Consider the following 19,424-nt stretch of genomic DNA (forward strand, 5'->3'; position numbering starts at 1 on the left):
TTATCAATACCGGTTCTTGTTTAAATTTAATAATATTTATGGGAGCTCACTCCTATGTACCAGAGTCCATTGGTCTAGCATTTATAATGAAGGCCCGTATATATGCTTGATAGAACTGTTTTTTTTAAAGCTTGATATGTATATACCAAAGAAAAAAAGACAAGCAAGCTTCAGGTGAAGACATAAGGCAGATACAATGGGTTTAATTAGAGCGAAGCAATAATTATAAGGTTGTCTCAGAAGTATCACTAAAGGAGAGACGATGCAGAAAATAATCACTTTAAGGAAACTGAGATGTAACACTGCCTATCAAAAGTGCCTTTAGATATATGATCCAATAATGAATGTTATAATCTGTTCTATATTTATTGTGCTCACCTTTTGTTAGCCTTCACACAAAATATATGTTTCTTTTTCTTTGCAGCACACTACATCCATTCCTCAATATACAGCCCTCATTTATGAAACAAAATACAATTGCAAGTCTCACCACATTCACATCTCCCAAGGGCATGAGTCCCGCTGTTACTTTTAACACAACCTAGTCACATAATGATGCTTGGCATCTTACTGACACCAGGCTGACTGGTAAATTGGACTCGTTTGCCATTAAGAACATGTTGCTTCCACTTCAATACACTGATATATTTTATTGCCTAATACAACAATAATATAATGTACTGACTTGTCTTTCAGTTGATGGATTAGTGAAGGTGTGTGTTTGTTGCACAAACAAATAGCTGAACTGGCCACCCTCTGCTCAAACCAGATTACCACAAGGGTAGGTGGAGATTGCTTTGTGTAATCCTGTTAAATGACTCCTCATTCTCCAGCTCCCAGGAATTCCAAGGGAAATGCTAAAACACTTGGGATTTAGATTGTGGAAAAGCGGAGTTAAGCTCCTTACAAGGTATTGAAATTAAGCAGAAAGAAATCAAAAGTATCAAAAACCAAATATGAAAAGCAAAAGAAAAGACAGAAAATGAAAGCCGCTCCCAAAACACGTGAAGTCAGTCATAAAAACTACATTGAAAGTTTACAGGAAGTAAGATTTCTTGTAATGTTTATCTGGGACAAAAGATGTATGTTGGAGGGCAGTGACATCCTTCCTGTAGTTGTATGATGTTTAAACCTGTACTGAGTTTGTGCCAGACGTAACTACAGCAGTGAATGATAATCATGCAGACACCCACACTCTTCAATTCCAGTTCAGCTTAGGCATTGAACCTAATTGGACTTTGAGACATTCTAGTGGCAAACTATTGCATACATAATGGTCACTGGGCACTGTAAAATAGCTTCTGTGCATTTCTGATGATCCAACATAACATAATTAAATTCCTCCATTCATAACTATTGACATCAAACAGTGCCATTAAACAGCCTAATGTTTCCATCTTACCATCGTCAAAAGAATCCATTAGTTGACTTGGGTTGATCTCAGATCCTCCAACCAGGATGTTGTCCAGTGCCCACTGAGCACGGTCTGAGCTCGCCACCATCAGACCATTGAGAACAAAAAAGGGTTGCCACCACCGCAGGCGGGTCGTGTTGGTGTGGGCCTCCTCCGGCAGCAGGACATAATCCTGACGCACAGAAATATATTTCTGGTAATCCATTTCATGCAGCAGGTTCCAGGTAATTCCTACAGCACATCAGAAGGATGAACCAGCAACGAGATTTAGCATTTAAATGGAGAGGAAATTGAAAAGGTTTTCTTTTAAATGAAGTTCAACATGTCAATGGTTTCAATCAATGCTCCTCTCTGAAAAAGACTGATGACTTTCTACACAGTATTTTAGCAACCAGTCAAACACCAGATCCATGTTTGTCAGAGAGCTGTACAGCATAGGAACAGGCTCTTCCAGACACTGACCACCATATCTGTCTCTGCTTAATCCCATTTGCCTGTTCAATTCCATAGCCATCCATGGCTTTCTTATTCAAGTCTTGAGAGCTCTAAAATGAGCAGTTTGCTTTGTGCTGATTCCAGCATCTGCAGTCTCATGTCTCCTCTACAATTCCTGCCTCCAGCACCTCCTTTGACAGCTGCTACGGCTTGTGTGAAAAAGTACCCGTCCGCATCGCCACACAAGCCTCCTTCCAATTGATCTCACCTTCCCCTATCAGCATGTCTTTCAGTTCTTCTCTTCCTCGAGTAATGATCCACACAATTTTATGAGTTTTCTCCCTCTAAATTCCCAGAAGAAAGGGGCTCACTCCAAGTATGGCAATGAAATGCTACAGGTGTGGTGCATTTCGGTGAATTGCTACCTCCGGCTGAGTTAACCCACAAAATACTGGAGGAACTCAGCGGGACAGGAAGTATCTATGGAGTTGACAATTTGGATTGAGACCCTTCATCAAGACTGGAGCATCTTTGCTGCTCTCTCCTAGTTCGACTCCTGAGTCTTCATTTGGATGAGTTAGGCTTTCTCCTTCTGAAAGCCTCATTGATTATTCATTTGTAGATGATGAAGTATTGCAGATAAGCATGCAGTTAACAAGACAGGGAATAAGCCTCACCTCCATCGGTTGAATAGTCCAACAAAACCCCCTCCTTCCGACAGATGGGTTGATGACACGTAGTCATGTTGTTCTCACTGCCAATTCTGGCCCAATACTGCACAAATCTAGCAAAAATAAAAATCGGTATTAGTTTGTAAATAGGATACATTAGGCACTTAGAAGCAGTTGTGAAACATCTCTTGTCTCAAGCCGTTGGTTTTGCACTCCTGATTCCAGCATCTCATGACTTCTCTCAAATGTCGTCACTACTCCTGATTAGGAAATGATTTCTAAGAAAAGGAACTTTCTTGCTGCTTTCTTTTCCAATGAGGCTTAAAGTGTTACCTCACTGGCAGACACTGCTTACTCTCAGCTGCTACACCTCGGGAAGCTCAATATTGGAATATTTCACTGCTCTCTCATTTTTTCCCATTTGTGATTTAGCGTGTCTGGAATTCTGTCTGTTCCACTAAACTAACGAATGTTGTTTTTTCCGCTTAGCTCAAATTCTACTCTGTTTGCAACTGTCGTTCTTGACCTCTCTGAATGAATGGAATTGAACAGCCTATATTGTCAGGCTCCTGTATCAGTAAAGTGGACAAGATGGACCTGCAGCCACAGTGGGAACATTTAATCTTCTTACACCAGTCACTTCTCCGACACATCCACAAAACACTTTGTCCCAACTCTCTTTATCTGTCAAAGTATCCTGAAAAGGTCTAACTGCACCCTGTTCACTAAGGTAGTGATTAAGAGTGCCCAACATCTTGGAGACTTCCAACCTTCCTGCTAGCCTAATGTTCTGCCTGATTCTGTCTAGGAAACGATCTGATTCCTTTGGATTTCCAGCGTCTGCAGACTTTCTTGGGAATCGGATTCTCTTTCTGGATTTTCCACTGAGTTCTCTTTTGTTTTTTTCCCTGCTGTTCAAGTTGCTACAGAGAAGAAATTGAGACTAGAATTTCAAGGAATTGTAGCTTCACCAATCCCTGCATCTCAGCCACATCAATGTCTTCATGTGGGTAGATGAAAGCTCCTTCCCTGTCAGAGTCCACACTTGTGAATACGATGGGCCGAAGGGCCTGTTTCTGTGCTGTATGGTTCTCTGACTTTAAAGAGTAGATATTTCTTACTTTCACTTGAGTGCAAACAACCATATTAACAGATAGAATACAATAACAGCCAGACTAGTGATACTTTGTTGCAGTTTCTCCTGAAGAAGATTCATTTGAAAGCAAAGTCTTTATCCAATTAAATATCCAAGATATTGCACTATCAGATGGTTTATTTCCTCATCATGGATTTACAATCTTGACCATTTTTCTGCCCAAATAATAATCTCCGAACATAGTGTAAGGAAATCAGCTGTGGCCAGGAACAGCTCCAGTAGAGACGTTGCGCCCTTTAACCTGCCAAATAAGAAGCCTCACTGCTAACCTTATAACAACTTACGGTGACATTTCTCAATTTCTCATTTTCCCACACCAAAAATTTTTTGACCCCTTGAAGCCAGATTGCTAGTGAAGTAACAAATTCAAATTATTAAGTGGTGACCATCAAATCACAACCAAAAACCCCATTAATGTGGTTTTGATGTGTCCTTCAAGAGAGTTTTACATATAAACAACTGTGTCAAACTCACTTTGTACCCCTGAGATCAAGGTCTTGGGTTATTGCCTGTCTCATGCCTACTCCACTGAAATAGAGGGGCAAATCTTCCACCAGCACACCACAGTCTGTGCAAGCCTTTCCACCATCCAGGGAAATCCATGTGTCGGACGTCATATCATCAACCTCAAAACGTTCTTTCAATGAAGTCTGTAACACATAAAAATGTAGCATTTACTTGATTTGAAGGACCAACACAATATATCAGTTTTCATCTGGGGGCTAATATCCAAATGGTTAACACATGCTCATACCATTTCCTCTAACCTTCAGGTTACAAAACACTATTATGTTGAGTGACGTGACCTGCTGTGGAAGAGGAGACAAAAGTTCCAGTTGAATTGGAGAATTCTGGAGCTCCAAGTTCTCTTTTTCACTAACCCTCCACCAATTGGCAGGTTTGTCCCATTCCTCAAATGTTGCCATCCAAAAATATGGCCAAATGTAACTTTATATATTATTAGTGGACTGATTTTATTACAAGTGTGTTTCACAGACCTACATTTAGGTGTATCATGGTGAGAAGCTGACTGGGTTGCTTCTTGCTGGTGTTAACTAAGTAAATTGTCTGCCTGCTTCACTGTAGCTGTCACACTAAATTTATTTCATTGTGGATGTCTTGAAGGGAACATGGAAGTTCCAGTAGTACTGCGTTTTTTTTCGAACCAAACACTCTCATATTGCATTGTCAAAATGGAGGCAATGTTTTCATTCCTTCCCCACGCTCAGCTCCTGATGCACCTTGAAAGCATTTCTGTTTCTTGATATTCGCTCTCTGTGTGCTTCAACTCTGACCATTCTTCATAACTGCAGCTCACCCCATTCTTAATGATTGCCTCACACTTCCCAACACAAGTTACTGGGTAGTGATCAGAGGTGGGAAGGTTAGTCCAGGGGCCACAAACTCTTCAAATGCTGATTGCCTAAGGACAGCTAACATGCCTGAAATAGGAAATAAATTTAAAACATCCTGGTTTGGATATTTCAATACTGTACAAAAAGTAATAACAGGAGGCATTCAGCCCCTTGAACTTATGGCTGATCCAACGTTTCTGAAGTCTACTTTCCTGCCAGTTCCCCATAACCTTTGATTGCCCAACTGATCGGAAATCTATCTAACTAAGCCTTTAAAAAAATCCAAGTACTCTGTCCTCGCAATTCTGAGCCAAAAACTCAACCTTCTGAAGAGAAGATATTCTTCAACATTTGAGTTTTAAATAAATGCCTCCTTATTTGGAGACCACACCCCCTGGTCCTGGGTTCTCTCTCGAGGGAAAACATCCTTTCAGAGGTTTCCTTCTGACCCACGAAGAATCTTATATTTCAGTAGATCGCTTGTCAGTCTCCTAAACTCCAATGAATGGAGACTAAACTTTTCAACCTTTACCAAAGGAAGATCATCAGAGTGAAACTTCACAGAATCATACCATCTAGACAGGGGACCAATCTGGGCATTACATTGTGCTTAAAGATTAATGTATAGAGGGTGCTTGGGATCCAAAGATATACCAGTTGGTAGGTTAATTGGTCATTGTAAATTATCCTGTGATTAGGCTAGGATTAAATCGGGAGATTGCTGGGTGGCGTGGCACAAAGGACCGGGAGAGCCTATTCCGTGCTGTATCTCAATAAAAATAAATAAAGTTTAGTTTCATGATGCCATGCAAGTAGATAGGGTGGTTAAGAAGACATATGGTATGCTCGCCTTCAATGGTCTTGACACTGAGCATAAGATTCAGGAATCAGTTATATAAAACTTCGGTTAAGTCACACTTGGAATATTATGTATAATTCTGGCTGTCCTATTGCAGGAAGGATGTGGGGACTTTGGAAAGGGTGTAGAAGGTTATCAGGATGCTGAATGGATTAGAGGGTAAGATCTAAAAAGAGAGGTTGGACAAATTTTTCTCTGGAGTGAAAAAGGCAAAGGGGTTCCTATAGAAGTTCATAAAATTGATTGGATGATTGGGGGCAGATTTTACAATTAGTTAATACTTCCTCTATTTGTGCTAAACATTCCCTAATTCAATTTAAAGTGGTTCATAGAGCACATATGTCCAAAGATAAGTTAGCGCGTTTTTACTCGCATATTAATCCTTTCTGTGATAGATGTTCGGGGCAGATAGCCTCTTTAACTCATATGTTTTGGTCTTGCCCTACTTTGGAAACTTTTTGGAGAGATATTTTCAATATTATTTCTAAGGTATTAAATATAGATATCTCTCCTCACCCTATTACTGCTATCTTTGGACTACCTAAAATTTCTAGTAATCTTTCCCCTTCAGCCCGTAGAATGATTGCATTTCTTACTTTAATGGCGAAAAGATGTATTTTACAACATTGGAAAGAGCTTAATGCTCCAACTACCTTTTTTTGGTTTTCTCAGACGATTTTATGTTTGAATCTGGAGAAAATTAGAAGTAACCTTTATGATTCTTCATTTAAATTTGAACAGATTTGGGGACCTTTTATTCGATATTTTCATTTAATGTAATATTTACCCTTCTTGTTTTCTCTTCACTGTTTTAATGGAGGTCGGGATTGAGGACGTGATTTTAAGTTTAACTCTGTTTGGTTTCAAGTTAGCCCATTGCTTTGCTTTGCTTTTAGTTAGTTGCACGGTGGGTTTTTTTTTGGGGTTTTTTTTTTCTTTTTTTCCATTGATATATATAAAATCTAGTATACTATTATGTTATCTTGGTTTCTTATGCTTAAATTACATTGTTTGTAGTATTTTCTTTTTGGTATTGTTATCTTTTGGAATTTTATTATACTTTAACATTGTATTAATGTTTATATGGCTTACCTTTTTTGTATACTTACTCAATAAAAAGATTTAAAAAGAAAGAAAAGAAGTTCATAAAATTATGACAGTCAAAATCTTTTTTCCCCCAGAGCAGAACATCAAATATCAGAGGACAGGCATTTAAGGAGAAGGAGGGGGAGTTTAAAGGAGATGTTCGGAGCAAGCTTTTTTTACACTGAGAGTGGTGGGTGAAGGGAATGGGTTGTCAGGGTAATAATGGAAACAGATACGATAATGGTGTTTAAAACAGACGCATGAACGTGCAGGGATTACTGGGATTTGGATCATGTGCAGTCAGAGGAGATTTATTTTAATTTGGCAGTGTGTTCAGGGCCCCTCCCTGTGCTGTGCTCCCCTATGTTCCATGTAATATCCAGGAAAGATGTGTTATTTTATCCATCTGCATTAGGGGGAAACAGACCATTGCTAAACAAAAGGAAATAATTGCTCAATGCTATTTTTAGTCTGGACAAAAGCGATTGTGTGTGTGTATATATAACTCAGAGTGCAATCTTTAAGAATGAGCCAAACACTCAGTATTAATAAAATACAGAGTCTGAAGGTCAAGTTCTGGAGCTGCACTTTGCTGCTCCTGCAATCTGGGATTCAAGAGATTTGTGAAACTTGTAATAAGTATTCCATGATCACATTCCATAAGCTACCTCATATAATCTAGTCATACCTTCAGAGAATGACTCAAGTAGCAATTTGGCCCGGAGAAGCCAGGGTCACAGAAGCACTGTTTGTTTAGGCAGTCTCCATGTCCTCCACAATTATTTGGACAGGCAGGCCCCACATAGAAATTATCAATGGCCCACTGAATATCCGAATACTTTTGATAGAATCGGAATCTCACAGGGCTGTAATAAAATGGAACATTAGTTTTAATTTCACCTGTAAAAGAACAAAACCAAAATGCTACTTTAATGAATAAGCCACATGCAGAGAAAAATGAATAAGGTCCTTTGTTTAAATTTTTGAGAGCAAACAGGAAAATGTGGGCAATATTCCACAGGTCAGGCAGTTCAGAAAGAGTTTATTAACCTGCAACGTAATTCTAAAGATGCCAGTCTAGATGTTTTTACTTTCATTGTATATAAACTTCTCAATGTTGCTTTAGAATTGAGTAACATGGGTGCCTGGCGAGGAGGTGGTGCAGGGAAGAGAGAGCATCACTTGAAAATGCTCAAAAGCTTGTTTTATATTGGAAGATTATTCAGGGGGCACAGTAGTGTAGTGGTTAGCACAACGCTTTACAGTACAGACGATCAGAGTTCAATTCCCACTGCTGCCTGTAAGGAGTTTGTACATTCTCCCTGTGACCGTGTGAGTTCCCCTTCTCCCACGGTTCAAAGATGTACGGGTCGGTAGGGTAATTGGTCATTGTAAATTCTCCCGTGATTTGGCTAGGATTAAATCATTGGGTTGCTGGGCATCATGGCTCGAAGTGCCGTAACAGCCTAATCCGTGCTGTATTTCAATAAATAAGTAAATCTTTGATAGATAAAGTAGTAATGTTGGGGTGAAGGGGAGAGAAATGGGGAGAAGGGGAGAACATGCCCTGCTATTTGCTGCCTGGTCTGCTGCGTTCCACCAGCATTTTGTGTGTGTTGCTGGGAGGTAGTATATGTTGCCTCACCAGATCTCATCTGATGTTCGAGTTGGGCAGAATTTGTTTTCTACACACTGAAAAAGTTTTAACATAAGTTTGAGGTGAGCAGATCAATACAACACAATGCCCACTCCAAAAGCTTCTCTTACTCACTTGCCCACCAGATTGCCAGGCAGTGGGTAGATGGCTCTCTTCCATTCCTTGGCAGGGAAGAACACTGATGGCTGAGTAATGTCACCAGAGCATTGTGGGTCAGCTGGGAGGCACTGTGGCATCAGGTACCGCCAGTTCACACCAAAGTCAGTTGAGTACTGAACATGGACCTGGTTTTGAATTATTTTTTCTGTTGTCTTGCAGCCCACTGAAATCTGAAAAGAAAACCTGAATTAATTGCTTAAAATCAGAATCACTGATGTTTCCCTCTGATTAGTATTTTTATTTACCCAAATTATAATGATGTTCCATTTCATTTGCAAAAATGATGATCTGATTTTCAAAAGGTACAAACCAATGCTGGATACATATTACCTTCCATCTGCAGGCATAACATAAGCTGGTATATAAAGAGAAACTATTGAAAACACTCAGGACACCAGGTAACATCTGTGGAAATAGAAACATATCTCACATTTCAGGTCTGCGACTGTTTCTCTTTCCGTAGATGCTGCCTGACCTGCTGAGTATTTCTGGTATTTTTCTGTTTTTATTTCAGATTTCTCACATCTGCAGCTTTCTTTTTGATTTTCATTGACATGAACGGATGGTTTACAAAGTGCATTAGCTAAGTGGATGCTCCAGTGAAGTTCCAATGACCTGCGATGCAGTGCAGCACTTTTAACTGACATATTAAATCTGAGGCGTATATTGTTTTCCATTAGCACTTCTATAAATAATAATAGACTATTTTGAAAGATTAAAGTATTGAGCTATATCAAAGGGCTAGCTCAGCGCAATACTGGAGCACCGCCTCACTGGTTCTGAGCTTTCACATGAGATATTAAGCTGCGGCTTTGTCTCCTCCCTTATTTGGAACAGAGGTGTAATGGTTAAATTATGGACGAAGAATTTGATTTGGAGAACTGTTCAAAATCCATCATGGGGAATTTAAATTCAGTTAATCAAATAATCTGAAAATAAAGAACTAAATTGAAGTGTTTAGGGAAGTGTGGGAGGGAAATCAGCTTGCCTCACCCAGTGATCCCATGTGCCACTTCAGATCCATCGTAACGTGGTTGATTAACTATCCATCGAAAACGTTTCACACATCAATGCGGCAAAGTCATCCTTACAAAAGTCAGGGGTCCCAAACCCATGATATTTATTTCTAAAAAAAGGTCAGTGTCTGTAAGTGCACAGGAGTAGCACAGCTGACAGGTTCTCCTCCAAGCCACACAATGATACGACTTGAGAATTGACTGTCATCTTTCAAGTCATATTATTGTGTGGGCTTGGAGGAGAATCTGTAGGCTGTGCTACTCACATGCATGGGGTTAGCTCCAATGATGATATTAAACCCATTGACAATATCATTGGGTCTAATCTCAACTCTGTGGATGTATCTTGTACCAGACAAACTTTCTCAAAGGAAATTAAGAATGGGCAGTAAATCACAGACAGGAGAAAATCTGCAAATGCTGGAAATGCAAAGCAACACACACAAAATGCTGGAGGAACTCATCAGGCCAGGCAGCGTCTATGGAAAAGAGGGACTCTGACTTCTCCCTTTCTTTTCCAGTCCAGAAGAAGGGTCTAGGCTCAAAACGTCGACTGTTTACTCTTCCATTGGCAATAAATGCTGGGCTTTCCCATTTTCTCTTTCTGGAAATGTATGTACATATAAAAACCCATGCCATATTGCAATTAAGAGCATGGGAATTCTCCTGGGTATCTTTACCATTATACATACCTGAATAATATCACTAGAAACAGGTTATTTGGTTACAATCACATTATTGTTTGTGGTGATTCTTGTGGATTAACTGGTTGCTAAGTTTTCTTTTTTTTACAAATAAGTGACTACTCTTCAGTTGAAAAAAATCCCGAACAATTCAGTGTGATGTCTAGAAATAAAATGAGCATTTCTCAATGTGCTCCTTGCTCAGCCTGCTGACGTTCATTTCAAATGACTTCAGCTGATCCTGAAAATAAAGGAGACAAAAGCAGGAATCTGGAAATTGACAAAAACATAGTGTTGGCAGCTCTTCACAGAGCAGTCGGCTCCTTTTCTGAGAAATCCACTAACACCAGTCACAAGACTACCATCTGATGACTAAAATACTAATCCCTCTGTGCTAGGTAATGACCTTCTCTTTTTTTTGTAATTTATTTTTTTATTGAAGTTCATCAAACAAACATTTCTGTAAGTTGTATTTCAGATACTGCACATATTTATCATATAATCATATTTGTCACAAATCTCCACATAATATTTATCTGAGGTATACACTTATAGAAAGGAGAGGAAAGAAAGAACAATCGAAAGAAGAAAACTATGTACAGAGTAGGGAGTGATTTTTTTTTACAACATATTCATTGACTTGTGAGAATAAAATCAGGCCTATGAGGTGTTATGTAGTTAAACCATTTTTCCCAGTTTGAATCAAATTGCTCCAACTTATGATTAACAGATGCTGTTATCTTCTCCATTTTGTAAATGTCCATTGTAATTTCCATCCATACATTTAAAGTTGGACTCTCCTGTGATAACCATTTCCTGGTAAGGGTCTTTTTATCAGCCACCAGCAGTATATTCATTAAATATTTATCTCTTTTCAACCATTCTTGAAGTATATACCCACAATATATGGTCTTACTCTCTACGTGTATTTCACATTTAAAGATGTCTTGAAGGACATTATGTATCCCGCTTCAATAGTCTTTGATAACAGGCATTCCCAGAAAATATGATAATGGTTTGCATTTTGATTTCCACAATTTCTCCAGCAAACAGGAGGGTTACTATCATAATGGGATTTCTGAGAGGGTGTAATAAAATATCTTATCAAGTTTTTCCACCTGAACTCCCTCCATTTCTGTGAACTGGTACACTTTCATTGATACCTCCATATTATTGTCCAGTCTTCCTCAGATATTATTATCCCTCCTTCCTTCTCCCATTTTGTTTTAATGTATGAAGTTGAATGTGTTTTAAGATTTGACAACCCCTTATACACGCTTGAAACTATTCTACTACCGTTGTCTGAATTATATGCTTTTCTAAATAGCTCTATCAGACACGTACTTGCCTTGGTTACATTTTTAATCATCCTATTAACATACTGTCGCATCTGTAAATACCGGTAAAAGTCTAGTTTTTCTTTGAGCATTTCAAAACTGAACAGTGTTCCTTCTTTCATTATATTGCAAATAGCTGTTATTCCTTTAGCTGTCCAGTCCTTAGATCTAGCATCCAATTTATTCGGCATAAAATCCGAGTCATATGCACACCATTTAAGAATTGCAATGTCTCTCTCTAGTTTGTATTCTTTTATAACAGTTTTCCATATTTTAAGAGTCCATTTCACTCATGGGTTATCAATAGTATTTATGTAACTTTGTAGGTTGTTATCAGCCAAAATTGCCTGTATGGGGTTGGAAAGTATCCTCTCCTCAATGTTTTTTCATTGAGCATCATATGATGGGTTGCACCAGCATATCACGGCTCACAACTGTGCTGCAAAATAATAATCTCTAATAGAGGGTAGGCCCCATCCCCTCTTTTCTTTGGCTAATTGCAAAGTTTTGAGACAAACCCTAGGCCTTTTACCTTGCCATATATATCTTGTTCCATTCATTGAATTGATTTTGGTTAATCTCTATTGGTAGGGTCTGAAAGAGATATAGTAGTCTGGGCAGTATATTCATTTTAATAGATTCAATCCTTGAACTGAGACCAAGAAAAGGAATTAGGTTCCATCTTGTTATATCTTCCTTAATTTTTTTTATATATAGGCTGATAATTGCATTCTGATAATTTTGCCAAATCTTTTGGCATAATGATGCCCAAACATTTGACAGGCTCTGTTTGCCATGCCCATGGATATCTACTTTCAATTTCTCTTGGTGGGTTATAGTTATATGAAAGTAGTTGGGTTTTATCTATGTTGATCTTGTATCCTGATAATTGGCCATATTGTTCAAAGGATTGCATCAATTTAGGTAAAGAGTACATTGGTTGCCCTAGATAGATCAAAATGTCATCCGTGTAACAGGCCAATTTATGCTGCCCCTTTAATAGTAATTCCCCTGATATCTTCAGTCTGTCTGATGTATTGAGCTAATGGTTCCAGATATAATGCGAAGAGTAGCGGTGACCATGCACAACCCTGTCTCGTGCCCCTCTCTAGGGTAAAACTATTTGATAAATATCCATTGATTTTAATCCTAGCAGTAGGATTGGTAATGACTTTCTTTGTTTCAATTTTGATATTACAGATTTCCTGAAAAGCGAAGTTGGAGCAAAACATGGAGAACACAGCTCTGTTTTGGCAACGCAGTATCAGCGTAGTCTAGACCTATATAGCATTATCAACTGCCTTCAGAATTTTAACTCTAAACATGATTAGCATTTTTCATTCAATGCATGCAATAGAGTAGTAATTGCTACATTAAGTTTTACTTTGCGACGTGACAAGGAGCTTCACCTTGAACTGTACAATCCAGTCCCCGCTAGGCGTGAGGTCATGGGTCGTAGCGTCAACTTCCCGACCGTCATGACTGCCGCACAGCATCACTCCATCCGGCGATTTGCAGAATCTCTCCACAGAGCACTCGTCGTGGAACATCCAGTACTTGTTTAGCTTATAAGCTGCCAAAATGTTTCCAGCAAAATAAGAGCATGTTTTTAGTGAAATATTACAAATTGCACACAGCTAAAAGATACTCTGGCGAAAGCCCCTAAATTAACCTTTATGTTAACTTAGAGGCTTGTTTATTTCAAAGTTTCTTATCTGCTGATATAATTTAAAATGCTTCATTAGGATTTGCAGAGTCATTGTGGTTCAGCAATAAAAATAAAACGCATACTAGAAGCTCAAGCCTTTGAGGATAGAAATTTGCTATTAAAGCACATAAATGGCAGCACTTGAGAGGAAGGCACTACTACTCACTGATTGGACCACTGGAGCAATCCTCTCAATCTCTCCCCCACTGAATATTTGTCTCTGACCTACATAGCATTGAATACCTGCCTTAGGAATGTAATTAGCAACTAGTGTCTGCATCACAGGACATAATGAGAAGGTTGCAGGAAACACCATGATTGCAATTAGTTTACAAAACTATCTCCTGAGATATCAGCTGGAAGCTTTGGGAGATTAGATCTCAAGACATGATAAATAAGGTTACTTTGGTAACTTCTCTGAAGGAATTTCACTCACTCTCCCCGATGGTCACTCCTCTCTCCATGGAGCTGAGGCTAAGAAGACTGCCCTGGCTGCTGGGCTCTATGCCCGCTAGTATGATGAACTAATAAGTGAGGCTTTGGGCCTACTCTGGGCTGCTCCGGGGTTCAGATCTGAGGACTCAATTTTGGTTTGGAATGCTGTTGTTGTTTGCTTCAATTGTTTGCTTGATTTGTATTTTTTTTCTTTCTCTTAAGCATCAAGTGTTGGTCTTTTTATTTTTTTCCCTTTTCTTCTTTAATTGGGTTCTTTCAGGTTTTATGCTTTATGGCCTCCTGTGAGCAAACAAATCTCAATGTTCTATAACTTGTACATTCTTTGATAATAAATGAATCTTGTATCATTACCTAACCCAATTGGTAAACTGGAGCCAGAAATTTCTTGTGAGTTGTAATATTGAAGATCTGTTTTGGTATAATTATATTTTCAACAAACAAAGTATTGAAATCAGAAAGTTAACATCACAGATAATCATGTTTCTCAGGTGTGATCCAGCATATTTTGTTGACTATGATTATATTGATTCAAGATGACAAAATTACATCCAGATAATCACGAGTTAAACTTTTCAGAGTCAATCATTTAAGAATTATACGGTAAACCTGACTTGTTAGGTACCTTAGTGACAATTGAACTATAATTTACCTGTGGGTCTTTCTTGAAATAGGTCAAAGCTGATCCTGCCCACAGGTCCACTGTCAGCAGGGCTTCTGTCATGTGGCGGGACGGGAGTACTGCTGAATGTATCGAGCATGAAGGTTCGATCACTGGCTGAGCCTGCTATCAAGACATTGTCAATCGCCCAGTCGCTCTGCTCATGTCCATCATGGGTAGGCTGCCACCAGCGGAAACGGGTGCCAACTACTTTTGCCTCGGACGGAAGGAGAATACTTACAAAGCTATAAATAAGTTGCAAACATGAATAAGATTTAATTAGTTTTAATTTCAAACAATAACAATTGACACATCCATGTAATATAATGAAGTATAGTGGACCCACAAACACTACCATCTAGAAGGATGAGAACAGCAGATTCCTAGGAACACCACCACTTGGAAATCCCCCTCCAAGTCACTCCCCATCCTGACTTGGAAGCATATCGCTGTTCCTTCATTGTCGATGGGTCAAAATCATGGAATTCCCTCCCGAACAGCACTGTGGGTGTACCGACACCTCAGGGACTGCAGCGGTTCAAGAAGGCAGCTCATCACCACCTTCTCAAGGGCAACTGGGGATGGGCAATAGATGCTGGCTTAGCTGGCAATGTCCACATCCCGTCAATAAATAAATTTTTAAAAAACTGTCTGTGTTACTGGAAGAGGAAACCAAAGGCCTGGATGAGTGATATGAAGCCTTGGGTTCAAATTCCATCATTGCAGCAGAGAATATAAATAGTTACATAAAACTGGAATTAAAAAACTACTATCAGTAATTCGCTCATCATGACACTAGCAGACTGACATCCAACTGGCTCCTGTTTGGGCTTCTGGAAAAGCAACCACTTTACTTATCCAATTGACTTGTACACACACAGAATACTTGGGAACTCAGCAAGTCGGCAGCATGTATCAGGACAGGGTCTCAGCCCGAGACGTTAACTGTTTATTCCCTGTGTGATGCTGCTTGACTTGCTGAGTTCCTCCAGCATTTTGTGTGTGCGTTGTTCACGATTTCCAGTGTCTGCAGAATCTCTTGGTGTTTATGGCTTGTACACACCTCTAGACCAGCAGTGATGTGTTTGGCTTCTAACTGCATTTTGATATGGCCAAGCAAGCTATTTAGTTCAAAAATAATCAAGGAGGGACAATGAACACTGATCTTGTCTGAAATCGTGAATAAAATCAGTCAAGTTTAGGTCAATTGGAGCTATTCTCTCCACAAACAAGAGAAAATCTGCAGATGCTGGAAATCCGAGCCACACACACACACACACACACACACACACACGGCACTGGACGAACTCAGCAGGCCAGGCAGTATCTTGTGTGTGTTGCTCTTCTCTCCAAATATGCTGCTGATTTTCCCTCTTTTACTTTAAACACTTATTCCTAACAGGCATCATCTGAGATTCCTGGGATTGTTAGCTCCTGATCTCTGCAGAGGAAGCTCAGGGCCCAACAAGAAGAGACCAGTTATTCCCTGAGGAGGAGAGAGGGTGCTAACATGAAAGTAGTACTCTCCACAAGTGCAGAGTGCAGGGCTTAATTCAGGCCATAAAAATACACTCAGAATTTGAAATAAAAGCAAATCATGTAAGAAAATAGTCAAATTTTCTCCATTTTATTTAAAAGATATTTTGCAGTGGCAACTGGTGAGGATCTTTTGATAAGGAACAAGTTCAATATCAGGACAATCATTTAACTGCAGATGCTGGAAATCTAACGTAAAACAGAAAATGCTAGAAAATGTATAAAGGTCAGACAGAATCTGTGAAAGGAGAAACAGGGTTAGTGTTCCAGGTCAAGGATCTGTTGTCAGAACTGGGGAAGAGAGAAGCCAAGTTAGTTTAAGTTATATAGAGGGTGAGGGAACATGTCAGAGTTGCCATGGAGATAAATTGTAGAGACCTTCCAGCTGATTGGTTAATGAGGGCAGGTAGAGACAGAGAAAATGAATAAAAACTATGAAATGAGAGTGATCAGAGAGTGGGAATATAAACAAGGGAACTTGAAAGGAAACTTCCTTTCCTTTTCTGTATTCTCTCTCCATCTCAGGGGATAAGTTACTGATAAACCATTACAAACCCACATACTCCCTCAGCCACTTCAACTGTATTTCCTCCCACCCTACAAGGACACAGTTTCATTTCCATCGTACTTGCATGGATAGAGAAATTTTTCATGTGGTGCCACCAAGGTGTTTATACTCGAGCATAGGTGACACAGTTCTCAACCCTATATCTACTTCCTGTCCTTCTGCATTCACTTCCTGCCTCATTAGACAGAGCTAAGTCAGAGTTCTCCAGGTCAATGTCCATACTGTCACCAGGTCCATCAGCAAACCACATCTTCCCTCCCCCATTCCACAACGTACTTCCAGCATTTTAAAGGTCAGTTCCCTTCCTGCTCTTCCACCCACATCAACCATCGACCCACTTACAGCATTTCTCATGCAATCTCAGCAGATTACGTCCGTCCCTTTAACCCTTCCCTTCCCACAATTAAGGGCCCAGAAGTCAGATGACCTTAACAGTACTCTGACCCACATTTATTTTGCTAAGATTATGCACTGAAAGTTTGTCCTTTAACATGATCTAGACCCACAACGGAAAATTCTCAACGTGTAAACACAGAGAGGAGTGGCCATTCAGCTGCTTAACTTGCTCCCTGTTTAACAAAAACACAGGAGATTCTGGCAGATGTTGGAAACCTTGAGGAACACACACAAAATGCTGGAGGAACTCAGCAGATCAGGCAGCATTCATGGAGGGGAATAAACAGTCGATACTTCGAGCCAAGACCCTTCATCGGAACTCTGTTCCGTTGGTGTTTCACATGTTCCTCACAATTTAACAAGGTTGTTTTGTAACCTCACGCTATATTCCTGCTCACCCTGTGCAACTTACAAAGAATCTACCTTCCTTTGCTTTAAATGTTTAAACACTCTGCTGGTACCATCCTTTGAGGAGCAGTTCCAAACATTCCCAACCCTCTGGAAAAAAAGCCTCTCGACTCAACAGCATAAATCAGTAACTCCTTATTTTTAAACAGCAATGCATAGTTCTAGACTCTCGTACAAGATTAAGCTTCCTTCCCACATGCACTCTGACAAGATGTCTCAGAATCTTATATGATTTCCTATCCATCTTTATGCCATTAGTAACCTCAGCAGTCATACCTTCAGTGACTTCTTCCAAGTCATTGATACAAATTATTAAACTCTGAGGCCCTGGCATAGATCCCTGTGGCATACCACTCCCTACCTCTTTCGCCTTATGACATAGGAAGCCATTTGAGTCACTGAGTTTACATCATTTCCCAGTAACCCATTATTGCTTATGTTCTCCTCAACCCCCCCTTGCCATCCACTCACACACACATATTAGCATTAATCTATAATATCGACCAGTTACATGAAGCCAAACAGGTCATTCACTCATGTGTGCCTAATTTCTGCTTCCTGTTAGCCAGCCAATTTTCTTTCCATTCCTGTACCCTGAACTTCTATTTTTCTCAATAACTTTGGACATGGCACTTTATCAAGTGCCTTCTGGAACTCTCTGGATAATGCAACCCTGGTTTTCCTTTCAGTACATCGCATAGTACATCTTCAAAGAACTCCAATAATTGGTCAATTGTGATTACATGTTGACTTTGCCCAATTACCTTGAATAATTTCCTCCTTTAGAAACAATTCTGTGTACTTCCTCATGACAGATGTCAAGGCCTGTAGGTTTCCCATTCTCAGTCTCCCTTCTTTTATGAATGAACGGGAAGGAGCTAATGTAATTTGGATTGTAGATCAGCTGTAGAGGCCCAAGCAGATTTCAGAGCAGTGCAGATTGAAGAAACATCTTGCTGGACATTTTATTCCTCCTTCTCTGTGTCAAGTGAGGCTAGATTCACACCTCAGCTGCAGCGCCATGCTCTTGTACCCACAGAGTGTTTAATGCATCTTTCATTTTGGTGGCTCTTTAAGAAAGCCAATATATTTGAGTACTTGAGACACTCACCTTGGCTTATTGTATTGGTCAAAGAAGATTTCCATTAAGATATTCCATGTGATGCCTCCATTGTTAGAGTAATCCAGAAAGACACCCTGATTACGATTGGTTGGGGGAACGAGGCAGCCGTACATGAAGTAAAACTGAATAAATTCAGCGTCTGTGAGATCCAGATCCACTGTCACCAGCTGACGCGTGCAACCCTAAAGCAGAGGAATATTTTCATCAGGGTTTAGGTATGGTGGATGCCAATTTGTCTTAGCACAATATTTAAAATGAACAGTTGTGCAGCTTAATGCAGAGAGACTTGGAACATCGATACACACTGCAGCATTCTTGTGCTTTTGGAGAATTTATGGTCTTCAGGGTTCTCTGTTTTGAGAAAACTGTCACAATGTTGTTAATACTTAATATCCAAAGGCAATAGTGTCATAATCTAAGCAACACACACAAAATGCTGGAGGAACGCAGCAGGCCAGGCAGCATCTACGGAAAAGAGTACAGTCGATGTTTCGGGCCGAAACTCTTAGGCAGGATCATATTATATAGGGCTTTCGACCAAAGTGTCAATGGGATACATAAATCCATCACACATTGTGTGGAAAAACCTGCTTCCCAGGTCCCCTTTAAATGATTGTTTTTTTTCTCCACAGGAGGAGCTCAGCATTTCCAGCACTGTCTTGTTCCTAATTAAAGACTTTTGTTGTTACATTAAAATGCTGTATCCTTGTGGAAGTAAAGGAATTAACATTGGGGAAAAAAAA

At 39.7% G+C, this 19,424-nt stretch overlaps 1 protein-coding gene across 3 annotated transcripts in view; it reads right to left on the reverse strand.

Annotated features, from left to right (window-relative positions):
* Positions 1 to 19,424, reverse strand: part of reln (reelin) — a 329,082-nt gene that overhangs the window by 18,681 nt on the left and 290,977 nt on the right. For all 3 annotated transcript variants that reach the window (XM_063072853.1, XM_063072851.1, XM_063072852.1), the window contains 8 exons: positions 18,670 to 18,863; positions 14,642 to 14,895; positions 13,238 to 13,401; positions 8,748 to 8,962; positions 7,665 to 7,842; positions 4,151 to 4,326; positions 2,527 to 2,633; positions 1,403 to 1,645 (listed from right to left, as the gene is read on the reverse strand). In XM_063072853.1, the coding sequence (XP_062928923.1) occupies positions 1,403 to 1,645; positions 2,527 to 2,633; positions 4,151 to 4,326; positions 7,665 to 7,842; positions 8,748 to 8,962; positions 13,238 to 13,401; positions 14,642 to 14,895; positions 18,670 to 18,863 (1,531 nt within the window). The remainder of the gene's footprint in view (positions 1 to 1,402; positions 1,646 to 2,526; positions 2,634 to 4,150; positions 4,327 to 7,664; positions 7,843 to 8,747; positions 8,963 to 13,237; positions 13,402 to 14,641; positions 14,896 to 18,669; positions 18,864 to 19,424) is intronic.

This window comes from Mobula hypostoma, chromosome 20 (assembly GCF_963921235.1).
Source record: "Mobula hypostoma chromosome 20, sMobHyp1.1, whole genome shotgun sequence".
Lineage (NCBI taxonomy): Eukaryota > Metazoa > Chordata > Chondrichthyes > Myliobatiformes > Myliobatidae > Mobula > Mobula hypostoma.